General features: G+C 41.1%; 1 protein-coding gene across 2 annotated transcripts in view; it reads left to right on the forward strand.

Annotated features, from left to right (window-relative positions):
- Positions 1–23,670, forward strand: part of osbpl9 (oxysterol binding protein-like 9) — a 227,033-nt gene that overhangs the window by 15,083 nt on the left and 188,280 nt on the right. For both annotated transcript variants that reach the window (XM_060830452.1, XM_060830453.1), the window contains exon 2: positions 23,059–23,109. In XM_060830452.1, the coding sequence (XP_060686435.1) occupies positions 23,059–23,109 (51 nt within the window). The remainder of the gene's footprint in view (positions 1–23,058; positions 23,110–23,670) is intronic.

A 23,670-nucleotide genomic window follows, 5' to 3' on the forward strand; every position in this document is an offset into this window, starting at 1 on the left:
AGTGTATCCACCTGAGGTTTTCATCACAACATTCAGTGAAATTTCTCCAGAGTTTATTGTACTTTGGCACCAAGATGATTTTGGGAAGCTAAACTGAAAACAGTTCTGAAAATTAGGATTGTCAAAACGTGCATACCAGTTTGTGGGGCAATTACAACAGCAATGGGGAAAGTTGGATACATACCAATGGGGACAATCTCTACATGAACTGTGTTGGGTCCTGTGTTCTTGTGAGCAGAAGAACCAGGGAAGTGGAGAGGCTTTTAAATAGTGGCAGTAAGGGACTGCATTTGGGAAGATGGGCTAAATAAAAGCTAGAGACCAGGAAAAAATAGAAAGGTATTAATACTGGAAATTACAAACAGCCAACAACAGGAAGGAATTCAGGGTATAAATCAAAGAGCAAAGCAATAGATAAAACTAGAAGTTAGAAAAATAATAATATTTCAGTATCTCTTGCACATGAAATGAAATTCATGAACTGGGAGTGCAAATTGAAATATGTATATACTGTGTGGAGACTTGGCTATGGCATGACATGGATTGGGAACTGAATCTTGAAGCATATAGGCATTGAGGAAGGACATAGAACTATGAAACAGTGGTGGGAGGATCTATTAGTTAGCAAGGACATTAGCTGAAATAGCATTGACATTTTTCTGGAATTAAGTCTTTGTACTGGATGGTTAGGAAATAGCTTGACACTTTATTTTGATTTTTGTGTTCAGATCTTTGTAATATAAACATACAAAACCATTAAACAAATTTATATAACTTATGTGCTGTTTTTTAAAAACATCTTTAGGCTCATATGAAAATATTTCAGTGATTAACTACCACGTTAACCAACTACAAAAATTAAACCAATGTTCCATCAAGACCAGTTTCATTCTGGGATCTGCTTTGTATTATGACTGTAACCTGCATTCAGAACAGTTGATATTAATGCTCCGTCACTAAAAACTCCAGCTTAATATCATGTAATAATTCTCTAATATTTTTTGCATAAGGGAATTAGGGTGCTCATTACAAGAGCAATAGAAATCTTTTTTCCTAAAGGGTTGGGAAAGTTGAAGCTTGTTTTCAAAAGGAAAAGATATAAACTGGCAATAAGGAATGAAGAGACTGCTTAGGGTAGGAGTAAGTTTTGGAGCATTATTGTGAACTGAATGAAGTGAAGTGATTTGGACCAGGAAGTCTGGCAATGTTGAGAACAGCTGATATGGTCAGTTTTGCAGGTATAAAACCCTTTGCCAATGTTATGGACCAGATCAGACCCCTCAAAATATTTTAAGAAGGTAGCATAGACCCTAAACCTTTTTTTGTTATTTTTTAAAGGGAAATGTGAAGTATGTGTTGGAGATACAGTGCGACTGGTCAAACTATTTGACGTTAAGCAAGACAAAATTTATCTAAGCACTGTCATTAACATACAATCAAAGAATGAGGAATTTTGAATACTTAACAGAATAATAGATACAGTAACTATGACTATAGCAGAACAGCCAATTTGTAACATCCCACAAACACATCTCTTGTTAAAAAGGAGAATTCAGACACCGATTCTTGCATGCAGTTCTTTAATCCAGGAGGGAAAACCATCAAGAGAAAATTCAGAATGAGTAGCAGCAGCTAGGAGACATTCACTGATGCTTCCAACTCTGCTGAGACCCCAGTAGCTTCTGATGCTATTGCAAAGTCAAAACCCAGAAATCCTAATTCAGGCTGGTTCTTTAAAAGTACTGAAGGCCTCCCAAGCTATTTACTCAGTCTTAACTGTCCAGTTTGCCACCTCTCATTCAATCTCTTTCTTCAAAGGAACCTGGACAAAATAACCTCTTAAAGCTACAGCATCGTCACATCGCTATAATGAAGGAGTGACACATGGTATCTTACTCAGGAATATTAGACTTGGTGGAGAAAGTGATTCAGAAAGATCATAGGAATGAAAAAAGATTTGAATATTATGAAATAAATATTTGGCTGAGGACCAGTAGGACGAATAAGACTAAAGGAACTGATGTTTTACTATAAAATTACGTCTGGCATCTCTAACTGATTTTCATAATAAAAGAAATTTGATTAGAGATGCTAACGATGGAATGTGGTTGACATCATCATTTAGGAAGTATAGCAGGAATGATAAAATATCACATCTGGGTGGAGAAGAATGAAACTGTATATACTGTTTGAAAGTAATGGATGCTGACAGAATGATGTTTGTGTTTTTTTTTTGTTCGCATAAAAAGCCCCATCGTTGCATCCCTTAATTGCTCCTTCACAGCAGGACAGTTTCCATTGATTTGATTTTCCAAAACATTGGACATAACAATTTTCCATGGCAGCTGTTCCAGTCTCTCTTTCAACAATATGAGTTCCTTGAAAAGTTTGGTAGCACATCATTATTGTTGAAAAGCTTAAAATAATGAGATCAAGATTCTTTGCCCTAATATCACTTCTGCGCTCAAGTTCTTCTATCAGAATGAAAAACAAGTTGGAGTACAAAGTGTATTTGTCCATCTAGCAATGGCAGTATGTTCTCGTGTTGAATCTTATTTTTTTTGAGAAATGTGTGCTAAAGTGAGCATATCTAGGCCTCTGCCCTATTTTCTGCTGAAAATGGCATAGAAGGGCAGATTATCAAACCATAAATAACTCCTCTATTTCACTTCGCAAATCAGTCATAGGCCACTGCCGGTGTGTTCAGGTTAAAAGAGATAAAGATCATTAGCAACTTAATTTAACAAAGTTCTGGAAATCCAAAGTGGATTTGGAGTACTGAGTGCACTTTCCATTTTTGTGTGAGGTCAAAATGAGCTAAGTTTGGACTTGAATCGTTTATAAAAGATAACACATTCTGATGAAAGGCTATCAAACTGAAATGTCTCACTGTCTCTATGCAGTAATGCTGTTCCACCATTTTGAGTATTTCTGGCATTTTATGCTTTTACTATAGACTTACAGCATTAGCATTATTTTGGTTTTGTATTAATGGTAAACTGATTGTTCATATCTTTCTGCATTCCTTTTGATAGTTGAATTAAAGTTACCTAACTCAATGTGGAGTCTCTTTGGTTGCCACAGTTGTGGTAATTTTGAGATTTCATTTACATATTTTTCAGAAAAAAGTTCTGGATGCCATTAAAGTGCTATTGTCATTGCATGCATATTTTAAACTATAACAAGAGTATAGATGCTTGCGCAACACATTTTTGCACAAGACTGTGCTTATCGTTGGAAAGTATAACAGTAGTACAAGTGATACTGCTGATTGAAATCTGCTGAACAGCTAAGGTGTATGAGTAAGCTGTCTTACTCAGCTGAGTTTGAAACTGTCCCAAAACTTCCAAACGTTAGTTTTCTCAGTGTTGAGTAGGACCCATGAACAGATTTTCATTTGATGGTTTATTGACAGAATCTAAATGTTTATGTAGTGTTATGTGAAAAGAGCAAAACAAGATCATCTATTCATGGTGGCAGAAGCATTGAAACACCAAGGCACAATCTCAGTTGGAAGAAGTTGGTGATTGGGAGAAAGAGAAAATAGTCTTGTTAAATTCTTAAAAGTATTTACCATTTACAGGATAGAGGCATTGCTGATAAGTCCAGCATTATTATCCATCATTTACTGCCTTGTAGAAGTTGATAGCATGATGAACGACCTTCTTCAATGATTGCAGATGTTGTGGTGGATCTACCGTTACTTAATTTAAAGTGTTTGGAATTTTGGCCCAACAATGAGGAAATGCCTAAATGGTAGAGATGATAAATCTAGGAGGTGCTGTTGAACAACTTCCTTTTTTTCCCCTCTCCCCCTCTTTCTCTTCATTCTTTTCTTTCTCTTTGTCAATTTCTCTATTTCTCACTTTCTCTGTCATTCTCTCTCTCTCTCTCTCTCTCTCTCTCTCTCTCTCTCTCTCTCTCTCTCTCTCTCTCTCTCTCTCTCTCTCTCTCTCTCTAAAAACAGTAAAAAAACCTCTTTGTACAAGTATTTAAAAAGGATGAGATGTTCATGTGTTCTCTTTGAAGATGAGACAGGAGAATTAATAATGGGGAACAAAAATTGAGTGACTTTGAACAAGCATTTTATTTTCTCTCTGGGTATGAGAGGGCGCAGAATCTCTCCCAAAAATAGAAACAAAAGAGAGGGGCACAAGTTAAAACAATCGCTCTGACTACAAGAACAGGTACTTGGAAAACGCATGCTAAAGGCTGTCAAGCTACATTACATCCTAGGCTCTTAAAGTAGCAGCAGTGATAGTGATTGTGTTGCTGGCAAAGTTTCAAAACTGCGCAGATTCTGAAAGGTTCGAGTGATTTGGAAAACTGCAAATGTCCCATTTAGAATCATAGAGATATACAGCACAGAAACAGACTGTTCACTTCAACGTGTCCATGCCGACCAGATGTCCTAAATAAATGTAGTGCCATTTGCCAGCATTTGGCCCACATGCCTCTAAACCCATACCATTTATACAGCCATCCAGATGCCTTTTGAATGTTCTCATTGTACACGTCTCCACCACTTCCACTGCCATCTCATTTCATACAGACACCACTCTCTGTGAGGAAAAGTTTTCCTCTTTAGTCCCTTTTAAATATTTCCCTTCTCACCTTAAATCTAATGTCCTCCAGATCTTTTACCCTGGGGAGAAGATCCTGTCTATTTGCCCTACCCGTGCTCCTCATGATTCTGTAACCCTCGATAAGATGACCTGTCAGCCTCCAATGTTCCAGGGAAAATAGCCGCAATCTATTCAGCCTCTCCCTTTCACTCAAATCCTCTAAACTTGGCAAAATTGTTGTGAATCTTTTCTGAACCCTTCCAAGTTTCACAACATTCTCCCTGTAGTAGGGATACCAGAATTGCACACAGTATTCCAATAGTGGCCTATCCAAAGATCTGTATATTCCCCAAGACTTTTTCGTTCAGTGTATAAGTCGTGCCCTGATTGCCTTTCCAAATATGTTACATTGTGTCCCTCAGGATTTCCTCCAACAACTTGCTCACCACCGACATCAGGCTCACTGGTCTTTAGTTCCCTGGATTGTCCTTACCACCCTTCTGAAATAGTGGCAGCAAGTTAGTCAACCTCCAGTCTTCCTGCATCTCACCTGTGACTATCGATGATATAAATATCTCACCAAGGGGCCCAGCAATCACTTCCCTCACTTCCCACAGAATGCTAGGGTGCACCTGATCATGCCTCTGGGATTTATCTACCTTCATACATTTTAAGGCATTCAGCACCACCACCTCTGTAATATGGACACTTTTGAAGATGGCACTATTTAATTTGCCATATTCTCTAGCTTCCATATCCTTCTCCACAGTAAACACTGATACAAAATGATTATTTAATTATGACCCATAAACTCACAAATAATAATCACATTGCATAGATAAAGATCAATACCTCCTAACTTCGCAGAATTGATTTTCCATGATGTTTATTTGATACTTAATTTTAGTTGGCACTTTGACTGAATGTATGTAAATTAGATGGAATTAACATTAACTGTGGATTGCTGCAATTAGGCATTTACTCAATTGTATGAAGAAGGCTCACTAGACTTGAAATGCTACCTCTCCTTTCTCTCTGCATGTGCTACCAGACCTGCTGAGTTTCTCCAGCAATTTCTGTTTTTATACTGTATATATGTGGTGGTATAATCATGAGTGACAAAGGTCAAAAGCAATTGTTCGTGGGTGATTTAATTTGGGAATGATACCAAGTTTAAGCCTAATACAGAATCAAAACATCAGCACTTAAATTTTTATTATCACTAAACTCACTCCTCCATTTGAATTTCCAAAAGGCATTTGATAAGGTGCCACATTAAAGGTGACTACATAATATGAGAGCTCAAGATGTTGGAGATGATTTGCTAAGATGAATAGAGAGTTTACTAACTAACCAGAAACAGAGTTAGGATAGATGAGTCATTTCTCTTAACTTGGGAAGCTTCAACAAATCAAGGGATGAGTGCTGGCACATTAAAGTAGGCTGGATGCTTTAATGGATAAAGATAATGTTTTTTCTTAAAGTTTTTTGATTAGATTAGACTTAGTGTGGAAACAGGCCCTTCGGCCCAACAAGTCCACACCGACCCGCCGAAGCGCAACCCACCCATACCTCTACATTTATCCCTTACCTAACACTACGGGCAATTTAGCTTGGCCAATTCACCTGACCCGCACATCTTTGGACTGTGGGAGGAAACCCACGCAGACACGGGGAGAACGTGCAAACTCCACACAGTCAGTCGCCTGAGTCGGGAATTGAACCCGGGTCTACAGGCGCTGTGAGGCAGCAGTGCTAACCACTGTGCCACCGTGCCGCCCACGGTGGTTTTTCTGGTATTAACTAGTGTTAAATTATAGTCGGGAGTGGGTAGAGTACTCTCTTTTAATTTACTCGTTAACATTGCTATTTTCACTGTTTTTTGCTTGTGTCTGGGGTGCGGCTCAAGGGAGTTCTGAAGGTAGTTGTGATGGCTAAATGCCTATCTAAGGGCAGTTCAAGCCTGGTTTTTGTGGTTAATTGTCCTGTCTGCCATATTGGTAGTAGGGCAGAAGGTAAGGCTTTGGGATGTGTAAGTGTCCCCAATGGGCAGGGAGGGGGTAAATTTCCCCATTGAGTGCCGTTGGAGCTTTGTAAGTTGTTTTGTGTGTGTGTAGTTTTGGCAAGTTTGAGAGCTTGTTAGTTGTAGTGGTTTTAGTTTGTGTAGTTTTTAAGTTCTGAGTCTTTTTTTCCTTGATGCTCAGCGATTTGTAATTCGAGTTCTTCCTCTGCAGAGTTGAAATCTTATTGGAGAGTGTTGTGGCTAATGATGTGCTAATATGGTGTACTTGGAACGTTAGGGGGAACCATTCGCCAGTCAAGAAGAAAAAGCTACTTTCCAGTCTTAAAAAGGAGAGGTGGACATTGCCCTATTGCAATTTTTTTTGTCTTTTAATATTAAAAGTAGGGGAGTGGCCATACGTGTAAAGAAGAATCTTCCATTTAAATTACTAGATTGTACTAAAGACATTTGTGGGAGGTTCATAAATCCTCAAAAGTTTGCTTTGTGGGGAAGTATATGGTATTTTGAATGTTTATTGCTCCCAAGCATACCCCCTTAAATTCCTGGTAGATTCTTTTTCCAAATTGAATAATCTTGCATGATGCCACATTATCACGGGGAAGATTTTAATTATCCTATGGATCCCACGGTAGACAGAATGCCCAAAGGCCCCCCAATGCCCTCTTGGCAATCTAAGCAATTAGTGGATCTGTGTGCGGAATGAGGGTTGGAGGATGTCTGGAGGCAGCTCTACCCTCTGGGTAGGGATCTTACTTTCTTCTCTAATCCGCACAAGTGTCACACGAGGATTGATCTTTTCTTTACCCCTGCAGAACTCTTCGATTTGGTGGCATCCTGCACAATTGGGAATATTACCATCTCTGATCATGCAACAGTATTCTTACTGGTTAAGATTAACGGCATTATAAGAGGTTTGAAGCACTGGCGAATGAACTTACCATCCTTAAGAATAAAAAGGATAGTAAGTTCATGAAGTATTTCTTTAATGAATTCAGATTCAGCCAGTAACCCATCCATTCTTTGGGAAACTGCTAAAGCTGATGCCAGGAGGATAATTATTTCTTACTCCGCCAGTAGGTTGCGGCAGAAGGGAGAGCAGCAAGACTTACTTGAGATATGGTTGAGGGCAGCAGCGAGGGCATACTTTGATAGATCCTTGGTAGCTCCGCTACAGAGAATCACAGACAGCCAAGAAGGGAATGGATTTGTCGACCATAGGTTGTTTGAGCATGGTGATCAGCGGGCAAATATTTAGCATATCTTGCCAGGAAAAAGCGTGCCCCCTAATCAGGGAAGGGACTGGGACCCTTGCCTGCGATTCCAAAAAGATTAATGCAGCATTTCGGAAATTTAACTCCAAATTATATCAGACCGAGTGTTGCGAGGATAGATGGGTTAGGATGGAGTCTTTTTTTCAAGAACATGAATCTTCCAGGGGTAACTTTTAATGCTCCTTTGTCGGTGCAGGAGGTTGTGAAGCAGCATCAATGGAGAAAGGCACCTGGTATTGACAGCCTCCTTAGTGATTTTTTAATAAAGAACTTGCAAATGTATTGTCAGGGCCGATGCTTAAGATGTTCAACCACTCATACAGTCATGACTGCCTTCCACCATCCTTGAGAGAGGCAAATATCTCTCTTATTCTTAAGAAAGGAAAGAGCCTGTGTACTGTTAAAAGATTAAATAGGAATATCCCTCTGGACATTAATGTAAAGAGTTGGACTGTAAAGCTGAATGTTTTGGAAGTAGGTGGGGCGACATTCTGTCTCATAGATAGCCTGCAGGAATGTGGATGACCATTCATTGTAATTCACACTTCATTTAGACAGCCGTTTGCTAATACTCCCCCTGCTGTTTTCTAGTTAAGCTATCATTCAATCTCTTCCATTCAGTAATGTTTTCTGGCCATCCCCTGATACCACTGCATTGTCTTGGGGAATCATCTAAGTCAGGAAATTGCATAATGATTCAAGGAGCAGGAGGATTGACATTTTGGGAATGAGCCCTTCTTCAGGATTCCTGAAGAAGGACTCATGCCCGAAACGTCGATTCTCCTGCTCCTTGGATGCTGCCTGACTTGCTGCGCTTTTCCAGCAACACGTTTTCAGCTCTGATCTTCAGCATCTGCAGTCCTCACTTTCTCCCTGCATAATGATTCCCCAGGATTAGGGCATTAGCGTTTGCATTATTTCCAAGGACGATCTTATTACCGCAGGTACAATGGCAGGATATGTGATTCTGAGTAACTGGGGGTTGTTGTGAGTGGCATTTGACTATTGGGGAGTGGTCAAAGCATCTGGAAGCATTTCCAACTGAACTGTATAAAGGGGATGTATTCTCTTTGGGGTCTCTCTTCTGACTCTACTTTGCACGCCTGCGAAGAGTATCAGAGAGGTTTCTGAGCTTGTGCAAGCTTTGTTAAACTTTATTTTGGAGTATTCACAACTCCTGTCTTTGATCATCTCTTTCAGGTGAACTTTGTTCATTTGTTTGACAAAATTTAAACAAGATCTTCGAAGATGGGAGACACTTCGAATATCCTGGCTAGGTCGGATAGCTGTTATTAAAATGAATGTCTTCCCTCATTTGCTATACCCCATGCAAATGCTTCCTTTGATCTTTCCCAGAAAGACAGGAGACTTAATGGCTGGTTTAACTCTATCATTTGGCATGAAGGGCTTTTGCCCGAAATGTCGATTTTGCTGCTCGTTGGATGCTGCCTGAACTGCTGTGCTCTTCTAGCACCACTAATCCAGAATCTGGTTTCTAGCATCTGCAGTCATTGTTTTTACCATAAACAACCCCTTATCAAGTTAACCAAATTGCAGCTGTCCCATAGATTGGGATGAGTAGACCTCCTGAATATTAAAAACTATCAATTAAGCTCTCTTTTATCCTATGTTAGTGATTGGGCTTGTAAGGACCCATTGTCAGTATGGTTAGATAGTGAAGCATCTCAAGCAGGCTGTTCTTAGACGAAATGAGGGCAGTTAGGGAGTATTGTCATAACAGTATTATCAATACTGTTAAAACATGGAGGGCAGTGCATCAGATTGAGGGTAATACAGCCAAAACTTTATTTCTCACCCCTATAATTAGTATGCCAGGTTTCCAGTTGGGGATAATGGATCCCAGGTTTAAACTATGAGCAGCTGGGGGTGTCTCTTGCTTGGGTGACTTATTTGAGGGAGAAACCATGATGCCCTTTGGTCAAATAACCCTTAAGTATGTACTACCATAGAACATAGAACATAGAAAAATACAGCGCAGTACAGGCCCTTTGGCCCTCGATGTTGCGCCGATCCAAGCCCACCTAACCTACACTAGCCCACTTTCCTCCATATGCCTATCCAATGCCCGTTTAAATGCTCATAAAGAGGGAGAGTCCACCACTGTTACTGGCAAGGCATTCCATGAACTCACGGCTCGCTGAGTAAAGAATCTACCCCTAACATCAGTCCTATACCTACCACCCCTTAATTTAAAGCTATGCCCCCTCGTAATATCTGACTCTATACATGGAAAAAGGTTCGCATGGTCAACCCTATTCTAAACCCCTAATCATCTTGTACACCTCTATCAAGTCACCCCTAAACCTTCTTTTCTCCAATGAAAACAGCCCCAAGTGCCTCATCCTTTCCTCATACGATCTTCCTACCATACCAGGCAACATCCTGGTAAACCTCCTCTGCACCCGTTCCAGTGCCTCCACATCCTTCCTATAGTATGGCGACCAAAACTGCACACAATACTCCAGATGCGGCCGCACCAGAGTCTTATACAACTGCGACATGACCTCAGGATTCCGGAACTCAATTCCTCTACCAATAAAGCCCAGTACGCCATATGCCTTCTTCACAGCACTATTTACCTGGGTGGCAACTTTCAGAGATCTGTGTACATGGACACCAAGATCCCTCTGCTCATCCACACTACCAAGTATCCAACCATTAGCCCAGTACTCCATCTTCTTGTTACTCTTACCAAAGTGAATCACTTCACACTTAGCTACATTGAACTCCATTTGCCACCTTTCTGCCCAGCTCTACAGCTTATCTATATCCCGCTGTAACCTGCCACATCCTTCCTCACTGTCAACAACTCCACCGACTTTCGTATCATCCGCAAACTTGCTCACCCAACCTTCTAGCCCCTCCTCCAGGTCATTTATAAAAATGACAAACAGCAATGGTCCCAAAACAGATCCTTGTGGAACACCGCTGGTAACTGCACTCCAAGATGAGCCTTTACCATCAACTACTACCCTCTGTCTCCTTCCAGCCAGCCAATTCCTAATCCAAACCTCCAACTCACCCTCCAATGCCATACCTCCGTATTTTTTGCAGTAGCCTACCATGGGGAACCTTATCAAACGCCTTAATAAAATCCATGTACACCACATCTACCGCTTTACCCTCGTCCACCTCCTTAGTCACCTTCTCAAAGAATTCAATAAGGTTTGTGAGGCACGACCTGCCCTTCACAAAACCATGCTGACTATTCTTGATCACATTATTCCTATCCAGATGTTCATAAATCCTATCCCTTACAATCCTCTCTAAGACTTTGCCCACAACAGAGGTAAGACTCACCAGCCTATAGTTACTAGGGTTATCCCTACTCCCCTTCTTGAACAAGGGAACCACATTTGCTATCCTCCAGTCTTCTGGCACTACTCCTGTAGACAACGAGGACATAAAAATCAAGGCCAATGGCTCTGCAATCTCCTCCCTTGCTTCCCAGAGAATCCTAGGATAAATGCCATCAGGCCCAGGGGACTTATCTATATTAACCCTTTCCAGAATTTCCAACACCTCTTTCCTACATATGTCAAAGCCATCCATTCTAATTAATTGTGACTCAATATTCACATCGGCAACAATGTCCTGTTCCTGAGTGAATACTAACGAAAAGTATTCATTCAGTGTCTCCCCAATTTCTTCAACCTCCACACGCAACTTCCCACTACTATCCTTGACTGGACCTATTCCTACCCCAGTCATTCTTTTATTCCTGACATACCTATAGAAAGCCTTTGGGTTTTCCCTAATCCTACCAACCAAGGACTTTTCATGTCCCCTCCTTGCTGCTCTTAGCTCTCTTTTTAGATCCTTCCTGGCTACCTTCTAACTCTCAATCGCCCCAATTGACCCTTCACGCCTCATCTTTACATAGGCCGCCCTCTTCCCTTTCACAAGGGATTCCAATTCCTTATTAAACCACGGCTCCCTTTCCTCCCTGCCTGACAGGTACATACTTACCAAGGACACTCAATAGTTGCTCCTTGAACAAGCTCCACATATTGATTGCACCCTTCCCTTGAAGCCTACTTTTCCAAGCCACGCATCCTAAGTCATGCCTCACCGCATCATAATTTCCCTGCCCCCAGCTATAACTCTTGCCCTGTAGTGCACACTTATCCCTCTCCATCATTAGAGTAAAAGTCACCGAATTGTGGTCACTGTCCCCAAAGTGCTCATCTACCTCCAATTCTAACACCTGGCCTGGTTCGTTACCCAGAACCAAATCCAGTATGGCCTCACCTCTTGTTGGCCTGTCTACATATTGTGTCAGGAAACCCTTCTGCACACATTGGACAAACACCGACCCATCTAACGTACTCGAGCTATAGCTTTCCCAGTCAATATCTGGAAAGTTAAAGTCCCCCATAACAACCACCCTATTACTTTCACTCTTCTCCTGAATCATCCTCGCAATCCTTTCTTCTACATCTCTAGGACTATTAGGAGGCCTGTAGAAAACTCCTAACAGGGTGACCTCACGTTTCCTGTTTCTAAGCTCAGCCCAAACCACCTCACATGGCGAGTCTTCATCCATCGTCCTTTCCACTGCTGTAATACTATCCTTGACAAGCAATGCCACACCTCCCCCTCTTTTACCCCCACCTCTGACCCTACTAAAACATTTAAACCCTGGAACCTGCAGCAGCCAATCCTGTCCCTGTTCTACCCATGTCTCCGTAATAGCCACAACATCAAAATCCCAACCCACGCTGCAAGTTCACCTACCTTATTTCGTATACTTCTCGCATTGAAGTATACACACTTGAAGCCACCTTCCTGTTTACAGTCACCCTCCTTCGAGATTGATGTCATGTTCCTAACCTCCCTACACTCCAGGTCCTGTACCCTAAAGCTACAGTATAGGTTCCCATGCCCCTGCAGAGTTAGTTTAAACCCCCCGAAAGAGCACTGGCAAACCTCCCCCCAAGGATACTGGTGCCCCTCAGGTTCAGGTGTAGACCATCCTGTTTATAGAGGTCCCACCTTCCCCAGAAAGAACCCCAGTTATCCAGAAACTGGAATCCCTCCCTCCTGCATCATCCCTGTAGCCACGCATTTTTTTTATATAGATATTTTTATTGGGAATTTAACATTTTGACAAATTTACAAAAATAAGCAGAATTTTCAAGCACAAACATTAATATAAAAATAGATCTTAAATATATAATCATCAAAATTCAACTAATCCACAATCATCCAGAGTGTATAGTTGAGTCGCTTACATCCTTCAAATAAGAGAAAATGTTCTCTAATACACTCATAACAGTATGATTAAAAGGAAGCTATTTCCAAACAATAAGAACAAACAAAAAAAAATTAAACATGTTTGAATGGAGATCTTCCCCCTTGTTCTCAGGGGGCCTTACTACCTTTCCAACGTTCCACCATATCCTCTCCCAAACAGTGTCCCACCCTCGACCCGGGCGCTCCTTAATAGGATTTAGATATAATACCGAGCTAGAGTTAACAGTGAGCGCCGCACCCCCACCCCACCCCACCCATACCTGAGTATATCTAATAGCATCAATGCCACGTACAAACACACATAACTATAAAATTACAACTCCAACAGATTACAGTTAAGTATAATAACATAGCAAGGAAGACAACCCCGCTCCCAGAGGCAAAAGTAAAGTAGAATAAAGTAACCATTTCTCCCCACGGAGTGTGGGAGAGGCAAGCCAACATAAATTGTCTCTTATGATTTATTTAACCGAGTCTAAAAGTTTCTTGGCCTCTTCTGATGATCTAAAATTATACTCGGATCCTTCGTGGGTAAAGCATAACGTCGCTGGGTAGCGTAAGGTGTATTGAATATCTAAGTCCCTTAAACATTTCTTCACCTCATCAAACGCCTTCCTTCTTCGTGCCAAAGCCGGGGAGAAGTCCTGAAATAACATAATCTTGGATCCTTCATGAATCATAGCTTTAGGATCCTTTCCAAGCTTTCTGGAGGCATCCAGGAGTATCTGCCTCTCCCTATAACTCTGCAGCCGGAACAGGACCGGGCGTGGGCGCTGGTTTGGGCCAGATCCGCGTACTGCGACCCGGTAGGCCCACTCCACCCTTACCCGGTCAGTTTCAGCCCCCAGGTTTAAAATCTGCGGCAGCCATCGCTCCAGAAATGCTACTAACTGTTCTTTCCCTTCTTGCTCTTGAAGGCCCAGCAGCCGAATATTCTTTCTCCGATTTCTGTTGTCAATATCATCGATGTAAATTTCAAAGGCCCTGACTCTCTGCTCCAGAGCTCTCACCTGTTCTGCAGCTGTTTGAGCTGCAGCCTCGGAGGTCGTGGCCTTTAGTTCCACCCCCTCCACTCGGCCCTGCAGCTCTTCCATGATTTGATTCTGTTTCTGCAGCTTTTCTTCGAATGCATTCCATCGCTGTCGGGATTCTGCGATGAAATTGACGAGTGTCGATTCCAGTCTAGCAATCATCTCTATAAGGCCTGTTTTTACATCAGCTGCAGCCAGAGGAGAGGAGGGTGGGGGAGGGGTCTTTGTTTTCTGAGAGCTGCGGGGTCCCTTTGATTTACTCATTATCCACTCAGTATTAGACTATTTAAATATAATATTCAGCAGCTAATTAAGATTAAAGAAATTTTTTGGGTGGTTTGGCAAGTGTGGTGGGGACAGGAAACCCACTTTACCCAGGTTTTGGGAAGGGCTCTGTAGACTCAGACTTGCTGAGTCGCCGCCATCTTGGATCTCCTTCGTAGCCACGCATTTAACTGTTCTCTCTCCCTATTCCTTGTCTCTCTATCACGTGGCATGGGTAACAAACCAGAGACAACAGCTCTTTGTTCTAACTCTGAGCTTCCAACCTAGCTCCCTGAAAGCCTGCCTAACATCCTCATCCCTCTTCCTACCTATGTCATTGGTGCCAATGTGGACCACGACTTCGGGCTGCACCCCCTCCCCCTTAAGGACCCGGAAAACACGATCAGAGACATTATGTACCCTTGCACCTGGGAGGCAACATACCAAACGTGAGACTCTCTCGCCCCCACAAAACTGCCTATCTGTGCCCCGAACTAGCGAGTCTCCAATAACTATTGCTCTGCTCTTCTCCACCCTTCCCTCTGAGCAATGGTAATAGGCTCCGTGCCGGAGGCCTGAACCCCATTGCTTACCCCTGGTAAGTCATCCCCCCCCCCCCCACAAGTATCCAAAACGGTATACTTGTTCTTGAGGGGAATGGCCGCAGGGGGTCCCTCCACTGGCTGCTTCCTCCCAGTCCCCTCACTGTCACCCATCTGTCTGCAATCTTTGGAGTTACTACTTCCCTAAAGCTCCGATCTATGCCCCCCCTCTGCCTCCCGAATAATCCTAACTTCATCCAGCTCTAGCTCCAGTTCCCTAACACGGTCTTGGAGGAGCTGGAGATGGGTGCACTTCCTGCAAGTGTAATCAGCAGGGACAACCATGGCATCCCTCATCTCAAACGTGTTGCAAGAGGAACATTGCACTGCCTTCACTGCCATCCCTCTAAAAGTAACCTTTTTAAAAAAAAACTAGGTCTAAACACTAGAATAAGCAAAATGCAGCACTTACCTTCTTACCACAATGGATCTTATTATTAGGTTAGAGGAGGAGGAGGAGAGTGGGTGGGAGGCTCTACCTACGTAGTGCCTCGGGTTGCTCTCCTGCGCGCCTTTATAGGAAAACAACTTACCCAGGTAAGCTTGTGGTACACCAGCTTCCGGGTCCGCTCCGCGCTTTTTGAAAAAAAAACTTCATTTAAACCGTTAAACAAACGTCACCGAGCCTTCAAGCAGCCACTGCCAAACAGCCCTTACATGCTCTGCTGGGAGAATGAGCAAGTAGAGACCTCAACCATTCTCTTCAGATCAGGGACTTTATTCAAAAAAAAAGAACCACTCTTTTAACAGACATTTCCACATCCTATATAGAGAAGAGAGTGCTTAGTGCTGAGAACACACTCTCTGTCAGCATCCTTTATCATCTGTTGGAGAGTTGTCCCTCGGACGAGGCTGGGCAACTTTGAGAGTTCTGAGAAGGAGAGTTGGTGGTTGAGATCTCCTTGGAGACATAGGAGGATGTTTGTGAAAATAGAAGAAGGATTTCCATCTATAATAGGATCCATGCCATGCAGTTGAATATTATTCATAGGGCCCATATGGTCCCAGATCATGTCTCAAAATTCAAAGTGTGAGTATCTTCAATATATCCCAAATGCAGAATGACTATGGGCACCCTTAGTCAGTGCATGTGGTCCTGCCATACACTTTGGAGTGCTGTATTAGGTGTGATGGTGAGGATCTTAGGGACCAAATTGGAGATGGACCTGGTTTCTCTTCTTCTGGGCTTGCCCAGGGATCCTTACTTCGACGTGCATGGGAAAAAAACTTGTTAATCTCTTAACTTTTTGTGCTAGGAAAAATACTGTATTGTGTTGGGTGTTTGAACCCCCTCCCTCGGCTCTATCGGAATGAAGTAAGCTAGTCTTGGAGCATATCCCTTTAGACTTTCTCATGCATATGGTGCACCAAAAAACTGAGGATTTTTGGATTACCTAGAAACAGGTATATCTGCCAATGAGGGCTTTTATGTAGCCATGATGATCTTATCTAATGAATCTAATATCTTGAGAGGACAAATTACCAACAGATGAATATGTATTCCTTAACGCTCTCCAAGATCAAGAGCTGCTGTTTTGTTAGGCTGAGCTGCATCATTTATTATTTATTTTTCTTCTATCTGTTTATTTACTTTTTTTATATGTACATGGGTGTAATCTTGTTCAGTTGGCTTTTTTTGAGTTGTGTTGGCTTATTGTAATATTTTTAAAAATCTTTTTTTCAATAAAAACATTTCTTTTAAAAAATAAACTTTTTAACGATATTAACTTTTGGATGTATAGTGAACAAAGTACAATAAGTACCAATAGACTTAGGACCAGTTTGAATGAATGAACGAATCAAAAAGTGGTGTTGTAAACCAAGTGAGCTAAATAGAGTTAGAAATGACTGAATAGAGACACAGTATAGTAAACCAAGAGCGATCAGTAGAGTTACTGGTATGAATGAACGAATGTAATTTTGTTTAAGTGGGTTAAAGGGAACATGCAGTTTCCTTGGCAAGAGGTTTATAATGCGATATAGTAGGGTCGACTTTAACATGAGATGTATGGAAAATACAAGACATTTTGGCCAAAAATAAGGCATCGATGTTTGCCCGAGATCGACTTTTACATGGGTATATATGGTATTTTCCTTTGCATGATTTAGAACTTTAGCCAGCAGAGAAACTCCATTGAATTCCATTCTCTTCAATTTTATTAGGGGTCCTTAATGCCTCACTCTGACAAAATAAAATACCAGGTAGAGAAACAGATATTTCGTGATTCAGTAATAATGAGAACGTGTGAAGGCTTTCAATGTTCAGACATGGCAGGAAGAGAACCCAAGTTTTTCAAGAAGGAATGAACGAGTACCATAATTTATAGTCTCTGAACAGCAACTCCCAGTAGAAGTATTTTGAATTACAAACAAGGCTGGAGGAATGCACTGTTACTCCAGTCCCATTACTTCATGGGTCACAACATAAAATAAAAGTGTTTTTCTCAGTTACCAAGAAGGCCTTATCTAGATCAGGTTTTAAACAAAATATGTTAAACACAAATATTGGCTGATTTCATTTAAAAAAAAGTTCAATTAAGATACAATAACAGGTTAATGTATATGGTAATTAATATAGAAGTAAAGATGTTTATAGAAGTAAAGATGTAAACATCCCCAAAATGCACGCGCAACCAGGCACTGCACTCTCTCTTTTTCTCTCCTCTTAGGAAAAGAGGGGAAAGAAAGCATTTCTTGGTAGGGCTGTATTTGCTCTGATATTCTCGTTCAGGGGTTCAGTTCACTACTTATGCACTATTGTCTTAAAGTCTTGCAAATACAACTTGCTCTCTTTCAGAAGAAATTGGTCTCATCTTGAGCTCAGCAAAAGTATTACATTTTAGAAATGAGAGAAATCAACTGGGCAGCTTGTTCCTAACAAGCTTTCCTTCAAATCAGCTTGTTCTCAACTGGTTTCACTTAACTCTCATCTAGATAAAGCAAGCACCACACTAAGCCAGCCACAGTTAAAATAAAACCTTTTCAGCCTTGCACTCGAAAGTGTGCAGTTATCGCCAGGAATTCATAGGAGGTCTTGCTTAAAAGAAACTCCGATATCCACTCTAAACATTTAAATAACCTAATTTAAAGAAACAATTGCTGTATTTTCACATTACTTGAAATAAATCCATTTTTCACAAGCCTTTAAAACTTCAGTCTCCAAGCAATATTTAATATCAATTGCCTCCACCCTTGGAAAAATTGTTTCTCGACGGATTTCATTGTAAGGCATAGTCAAAATTTTAAAAAATTAAGATACATTTACACACTCATTTTCTCTTTACTCATAATCTTTCTAATTCTTGCTGATATCTACCTAGTATGTCGACAAATCAAGCAATATTACATTCTTGACACAGCATCAGTGGCTGTGTTTCTCCCCACAATGTTCACAATCTTGGAAAGAAGGCTATAACTGCAATTCCTGTTAATTATAGACTGGCATTTTGGTTTTTAAAATCTTCCACAGTGATCAATTGCATCAGTTGCTACCTTGAAGGGTTTGGTGAAATTTGGTGGAATCAATATTGGTTCATTGATCAAAATGGCTTGTGACTTCCCCAAAGATGTCTGAATAGATAACCTTCGTGTTCTTTACAAGCAAATTTGTCAGAATTCCTTCAACAAAGCTTCCAGTTGTTCCAAGTGGTCCTCCCAAGTGTCACTGTATTCCATCACACCACCAAGGGAAATGTCATGGTTAGGCTACTATTGGTTCATATGTCTCTGAAAAGTTCCTGGAGCAGTTTTGAGACTGAATGACATCACTCAACATTGGAAAAGGTTGTCCTAGAGACATACAGCTTGGAAACGGACTTTTCAGTTCAACTACTCCATGCTGACCATGTTCCCAAACTAAACTATTCCACCTTGCCTGCGTTTGATTCATATTCCTCCAAACTTTGTGTATTTATATACTTATCCAAATGTCTTTTAAACATCCACCCATTTCCTCTGGCAGTTCATTCCATACACTAACCACTCTCTGTGTTGAAAATAAGGTTACTCTTAAAGTCATTTTTAAATCTTTCTCCTCATCTTAAAATATACTCCCTAGTTTTGAGCTTCCCCACCTCCCAGGGAAAGCACCTTTTGCTATTCACCTTTTCTGTGCTCCTCATGATTTTATAAACCTCGAGAAAGTCACCCCTCGACCTCTTCGGCTGGGATGTCTTTCACTGGAGCTTATGTTTGTAACTCAAAGCCTCTATTCCCAGCAAATCCTGGTAATCTTTTGAGCCCTGTCCAGTTTAATAATACCATTTCTGTAACAGAATGACCAGTACTGCACAAAGTACTCCAGAAGAGGCCTCACCGACATGCTGTACAACATCAACATGATGTCCAAATTCCTACATTCAAAGGTCTGAACAATGAAGGGCAACTCTGTCTCGACTGTATCTTAATGCCACCAATTCTGCTGGGTTTGTCCTGCTGGTGGGATGGAATATATCCAGGAATGGTGATGGTGTTGTCTGGGACATTATCTATTTATGTAAGCATGACTATGCTTGTCTCACATGTGATACTGTTCTCCAAATTTTGGCACGAGTCCCCAGATTTTAGTAAGGAGAACTTTGTGGGGCTGACGGGGCTGTTTCTGCTGTTGACCTGGACACTGGAAAAGATAATGCGGGGTGATCTGTCTGGTTTCATTTCTTTATCTTTTGAAGTGATTGATCCAACTGAGTAGCTTGCTTGGCCATTTCAGAGGGCAGTTGAGAGTAAACCACATTACTGTGGGTGTGGAGTTCCATACAGGTTAGACCATGTGAGGAGGCAGATTTCATTGCGTGAAGAACATGTATGAGCCAGATGTGTTTTTCTGACCATCGAAAATGCAAGTTCTTCATTCCAGATTTAAAAAAAATTGATTTCAAATTCCACCATCTGCCATGTCGAGATTTGGAAATAGGTACCCAGAGTGGTAATACTCTCTGAGGCTACTTCTGGATATTCTATAATTTCTGCTTGTAAGTCTGAGGGTCCAATTCTTGAACATCTAAAATAGCTGTTTTTGCCACCTTAGACTATACAAGTTTCCTTAGAAAGCAAGGTATAAATTTCATGAGCTCTCCACATCTACCTGCTTTGCATAAGTAATGTTCAATTTTCTTTTGACAATCTTATTTGTTAGCTATTCCACACATGAAAAAAAATGCTTCTATTTCCCTTCTATCCAATTTTGTGACTGCTTGAACAAAGTTAAGCTGCTCCCTCATGGGTCTTGGATTAGACTCTAATCTTTTATGATTAGAATGTTCTCCAGAGTCACAGGCCAGTTTGTTAGTTGCAGTCTTTTAAGCTGGTTTTGTTTTAAAATTTTTCTTGTTTGAAATGCTCTTTCCATTTATTTTCACTCCTTCTGAAGTGCCTTTCCTTTCTTTCTGCTGTTTTTTCTCAGCTTCTCTTTCAAGTTCCTTCTCTAGTTAAACATGATCCACCTGCAGTTGAATTCTAGGTAAATCACTTGGCTCAACATCTGACTTGTATTGCCTTAGCAGTTTCATATGTTGTTCTATTATCTCAATTATCTCCACTTTGCAAGCCTGTATGTTTAATGGTACCCCTAACTTCCCAGCCAGTTGAATTAGTCTAGTGGTTGTTCTCCTTAAATTCTTTCGGAGATTAAATCCCCCCGCCCCGAAAACAAAATCAAGCAGAAGTTAAAGGTATTTGGATGTCATAATTTCCTGGAGTCATTTTCCAATTATCACTATTCTATTGCCAATTAAGTATTGCCTTTGTCAAATATTCTTGAATGAAACTCCACTTTCAATTAAATTTTATCACTTTTTTTAGCTATCTTAATTTTGAGTATGGCTGGAAGAATGCACTCTTGCTCTAGTCTCAAAATGCTATTGATCACATTTAAAACTTTTTTTTCAGTTACCAATGACTAAGTGTGCTATTCGATTGTTCATTGGATGTGGGCTTTGCTGGCAGGACTGGGTTTTATTGTTAGTGGTAAGCTGTGATGTATTTGCTACCCTTTTTTCTCTCTAGATGTTAGTGATTGTGGGTTTGGAAGATGCCACCTAAGGACCCTTGGTAAATTTTTGCAGTGTTTCATGTTGATGATTCACATTACTGCTACTTTGCATCAGTGATGGAGACAACACCATTACCATTCCTGGATATATTCCATCCCACCAGCAGGAATGTTTCTGAATGTGGGCTGCTTTATACTGGGTGGTGTCAAGTTTGTTGAATTTCATTGGAGCTGCATTTATCCAACCAAGTGGAGCGTATTCCACACTGCGAACTTGTGCCTTGTAGATGGTGGATATGTTTTGGGGAATCAGAGGGTGAGTTACTGATCATAAGATTCCTAGCCACTGACCTGCTCTTGTAGGCTTGGTATTAATATGGCTAGTCCACTTCAGTGTCTGATTTGTTGCAACCTGAAGGATGAGGTTGTAGATTTGTTCACCAAGCTGGTGTGGTTTTCTGCCGATGTTTTGTTGCCTCACTAGATGACATCATCAGTGCAACTTCCATATGGTGTTGGTGGTCTGTCCCACCTGATATTTGTGTCTCTGTTTTTTGGCACTTCCACTTCTGTATCTGAGTCGTTTGTATGTGGAGTCCAGTTCAACGTGTTTATTGATTACTGAGTTCTGGTTGGAGACCAGGCTTCGAGGAATTCTCTCTCATTTCTCTGCTTACCCTGTGCTTAAATTGTTACATTGTCCCACTTGAATTAGTGGCCTTCGGTGCCTGAGTTCTTGGGAATCAGAGAGTACTGGTTGTGTCTGGCAATGGTGAGTTGATGCTCGTGCACTCGTATATGGTCAGTTTTCTTTGTGGTCGTCCAGTGTAGTGTTTTTCACAGTCCTTGCAGGGTACCTTGTTAAAACATTTGTCTTGTTACATGCCGGTGTCGGGTCTTTAACCTTTGTGAGGAACTGGTGAAAGGTGTTTACTTGTAAGACCCCGAGGAATCTTTAGAGGCTCAGTGTAGGTGGGTAGCATTTCTCTGATATCTGGTCATTTGGTATTTTCTTCTTCAGGTTTGTTGCCTAAGTATTGGAGGAAAATGGTCTTCGGGTACCAATTTTGTTTAAATCCCTTGAATAGGTGTTCCTGTGTTGCCTTCTGGAGTTGTGTGTTGTTGCAGTGTGTCCATGGCGTAAATAGTGTTCTAATGAAGCTTTGTTTGTGGGTGCTGTTAAAGTTGCTGTTTTAGTATCGAATCTGGTCTGAGAGGGTGTTCTTTGTGTACAAGTTGTCTGGAGTTCACTGGTAGGTGTATATTCCACTAATGCATCCAGGAAAGAGATCTGCTATTGTTTTCTTCTTTTTTAGTGAACTGTATTCCAGTGAGGATGTTATTGATGTGGTTTTGGGTTTCGTCCAGTTGTATATGTTTAGTGATGACAAAGGTATCATCTACAAACTGGCTCTAGAGTTTGGGTTGGATGGTGGGGAGGACTGTCCATTCTCAGTGTTGCATTACTGCTTCTGCTATCAGTCCTGATATTGGTGACCCCATTGGTGTACAGTTGATTTGTCTATACACTTGTCCACTGAATGAAAAGGGAGTAGTGAGGCATTGGTTGAGTAATTTTAACGTGCTGTTCTTGTTGACCAGATTCTGAACTATCAAAGATGCACTGACGATTTCACCTTAGCGAGTTGTTGAAACCTCTGCAGAAAACCACACCGAGCTTGGTGAACGAATCTACAACCCTGTTCACAACCCGAGCGACAATTTTTTCAAAATCTGTAAACCTGAAGGATATTGGTAATGGGGGAATCAGGGAGATGTTGCTATTGAAAATCAAAATGCGACGGTTAGACTCTCTTTTGGACATGGTGATTATTTCCTGGTACTTATGTCACAAGAGTGCTACTTTCCACTTATCATCCAAGGCCTGGATGTTGTCTAAGGCCTCGGTGCATTCGGACTTTGATTTAAATGTATTGATTTTTGATTTCTGATTTGTTTGTTTTAGTTTTATGCTTGGTTGTAAAATGTAATTGCTATGAGTATTTTCTAAATAGGTTTTGATTTTTTTCCAGTCAAAGGATAAAATGATGCGAGGCTCCCGAAGAGGATGTGTTAGACTGCGGGTGAGTATGAAATATTGCGTTGTTATGGGACCCTTGAAATTAGATTACTGGTCCCGTCAGAAGAGAATTGACAATATTATGGCCTTGGGTTATACTCATGTCTTTTGTATTATTTTTCTCCCATTATTCCCTTTTCTTTGTCTAATTTGTTTTTGTCCATGAGACCCAATTTCCATTTAGTTTGGTCAACGTTGTCGTTTCTTTTCACTCACATTTCTTGCCTCAAGTTTTCTGTCCAAATTGTACTCTTGCAAATTGCTGTTTTCATCTCCAACCTTGTTTTTGCGAAGTTCATGAGCATGTTGTGCAGTCCCAGAAATTTGCCAAATTCCTCAATCAGATCACCAATCCTTTCTCAGCACCAAGATTGATCTAAGAAATGTCAGCGACTGTTTTAGTATAGGTTGTGCAGACAAGTCCAGGACTGAGCAGCTCTAGTTAGAGTTTCTTTTCTCGGCACTGCACATTTCCCTTGGAATCCTTATGGATTCATATTTTGTTCCAATGTCTTCCACACCTGCTTGTTGACTCATTTGCAGACATGTATTCAGTGGACATGGA

This window comes from Hemiscyllium ocellatum, chromosome 9 (genome assembly GCF_020745735.1).
Source record: "Hemiscyllium ocellatum isolate sHemOce1 chromosome 9, sHemOce1.pat.X.cur, whole genome shotgun sequence".
In the NCBI taxonomy this organism is placed as follows: domain Eukaryota; kingdom Metazoa; phylum Chordata; class Chondrichthyes; order Orectolobiformes; family Hemiscylliidae; genus Hemiscyllium; species Hemiscyllium ocellatum.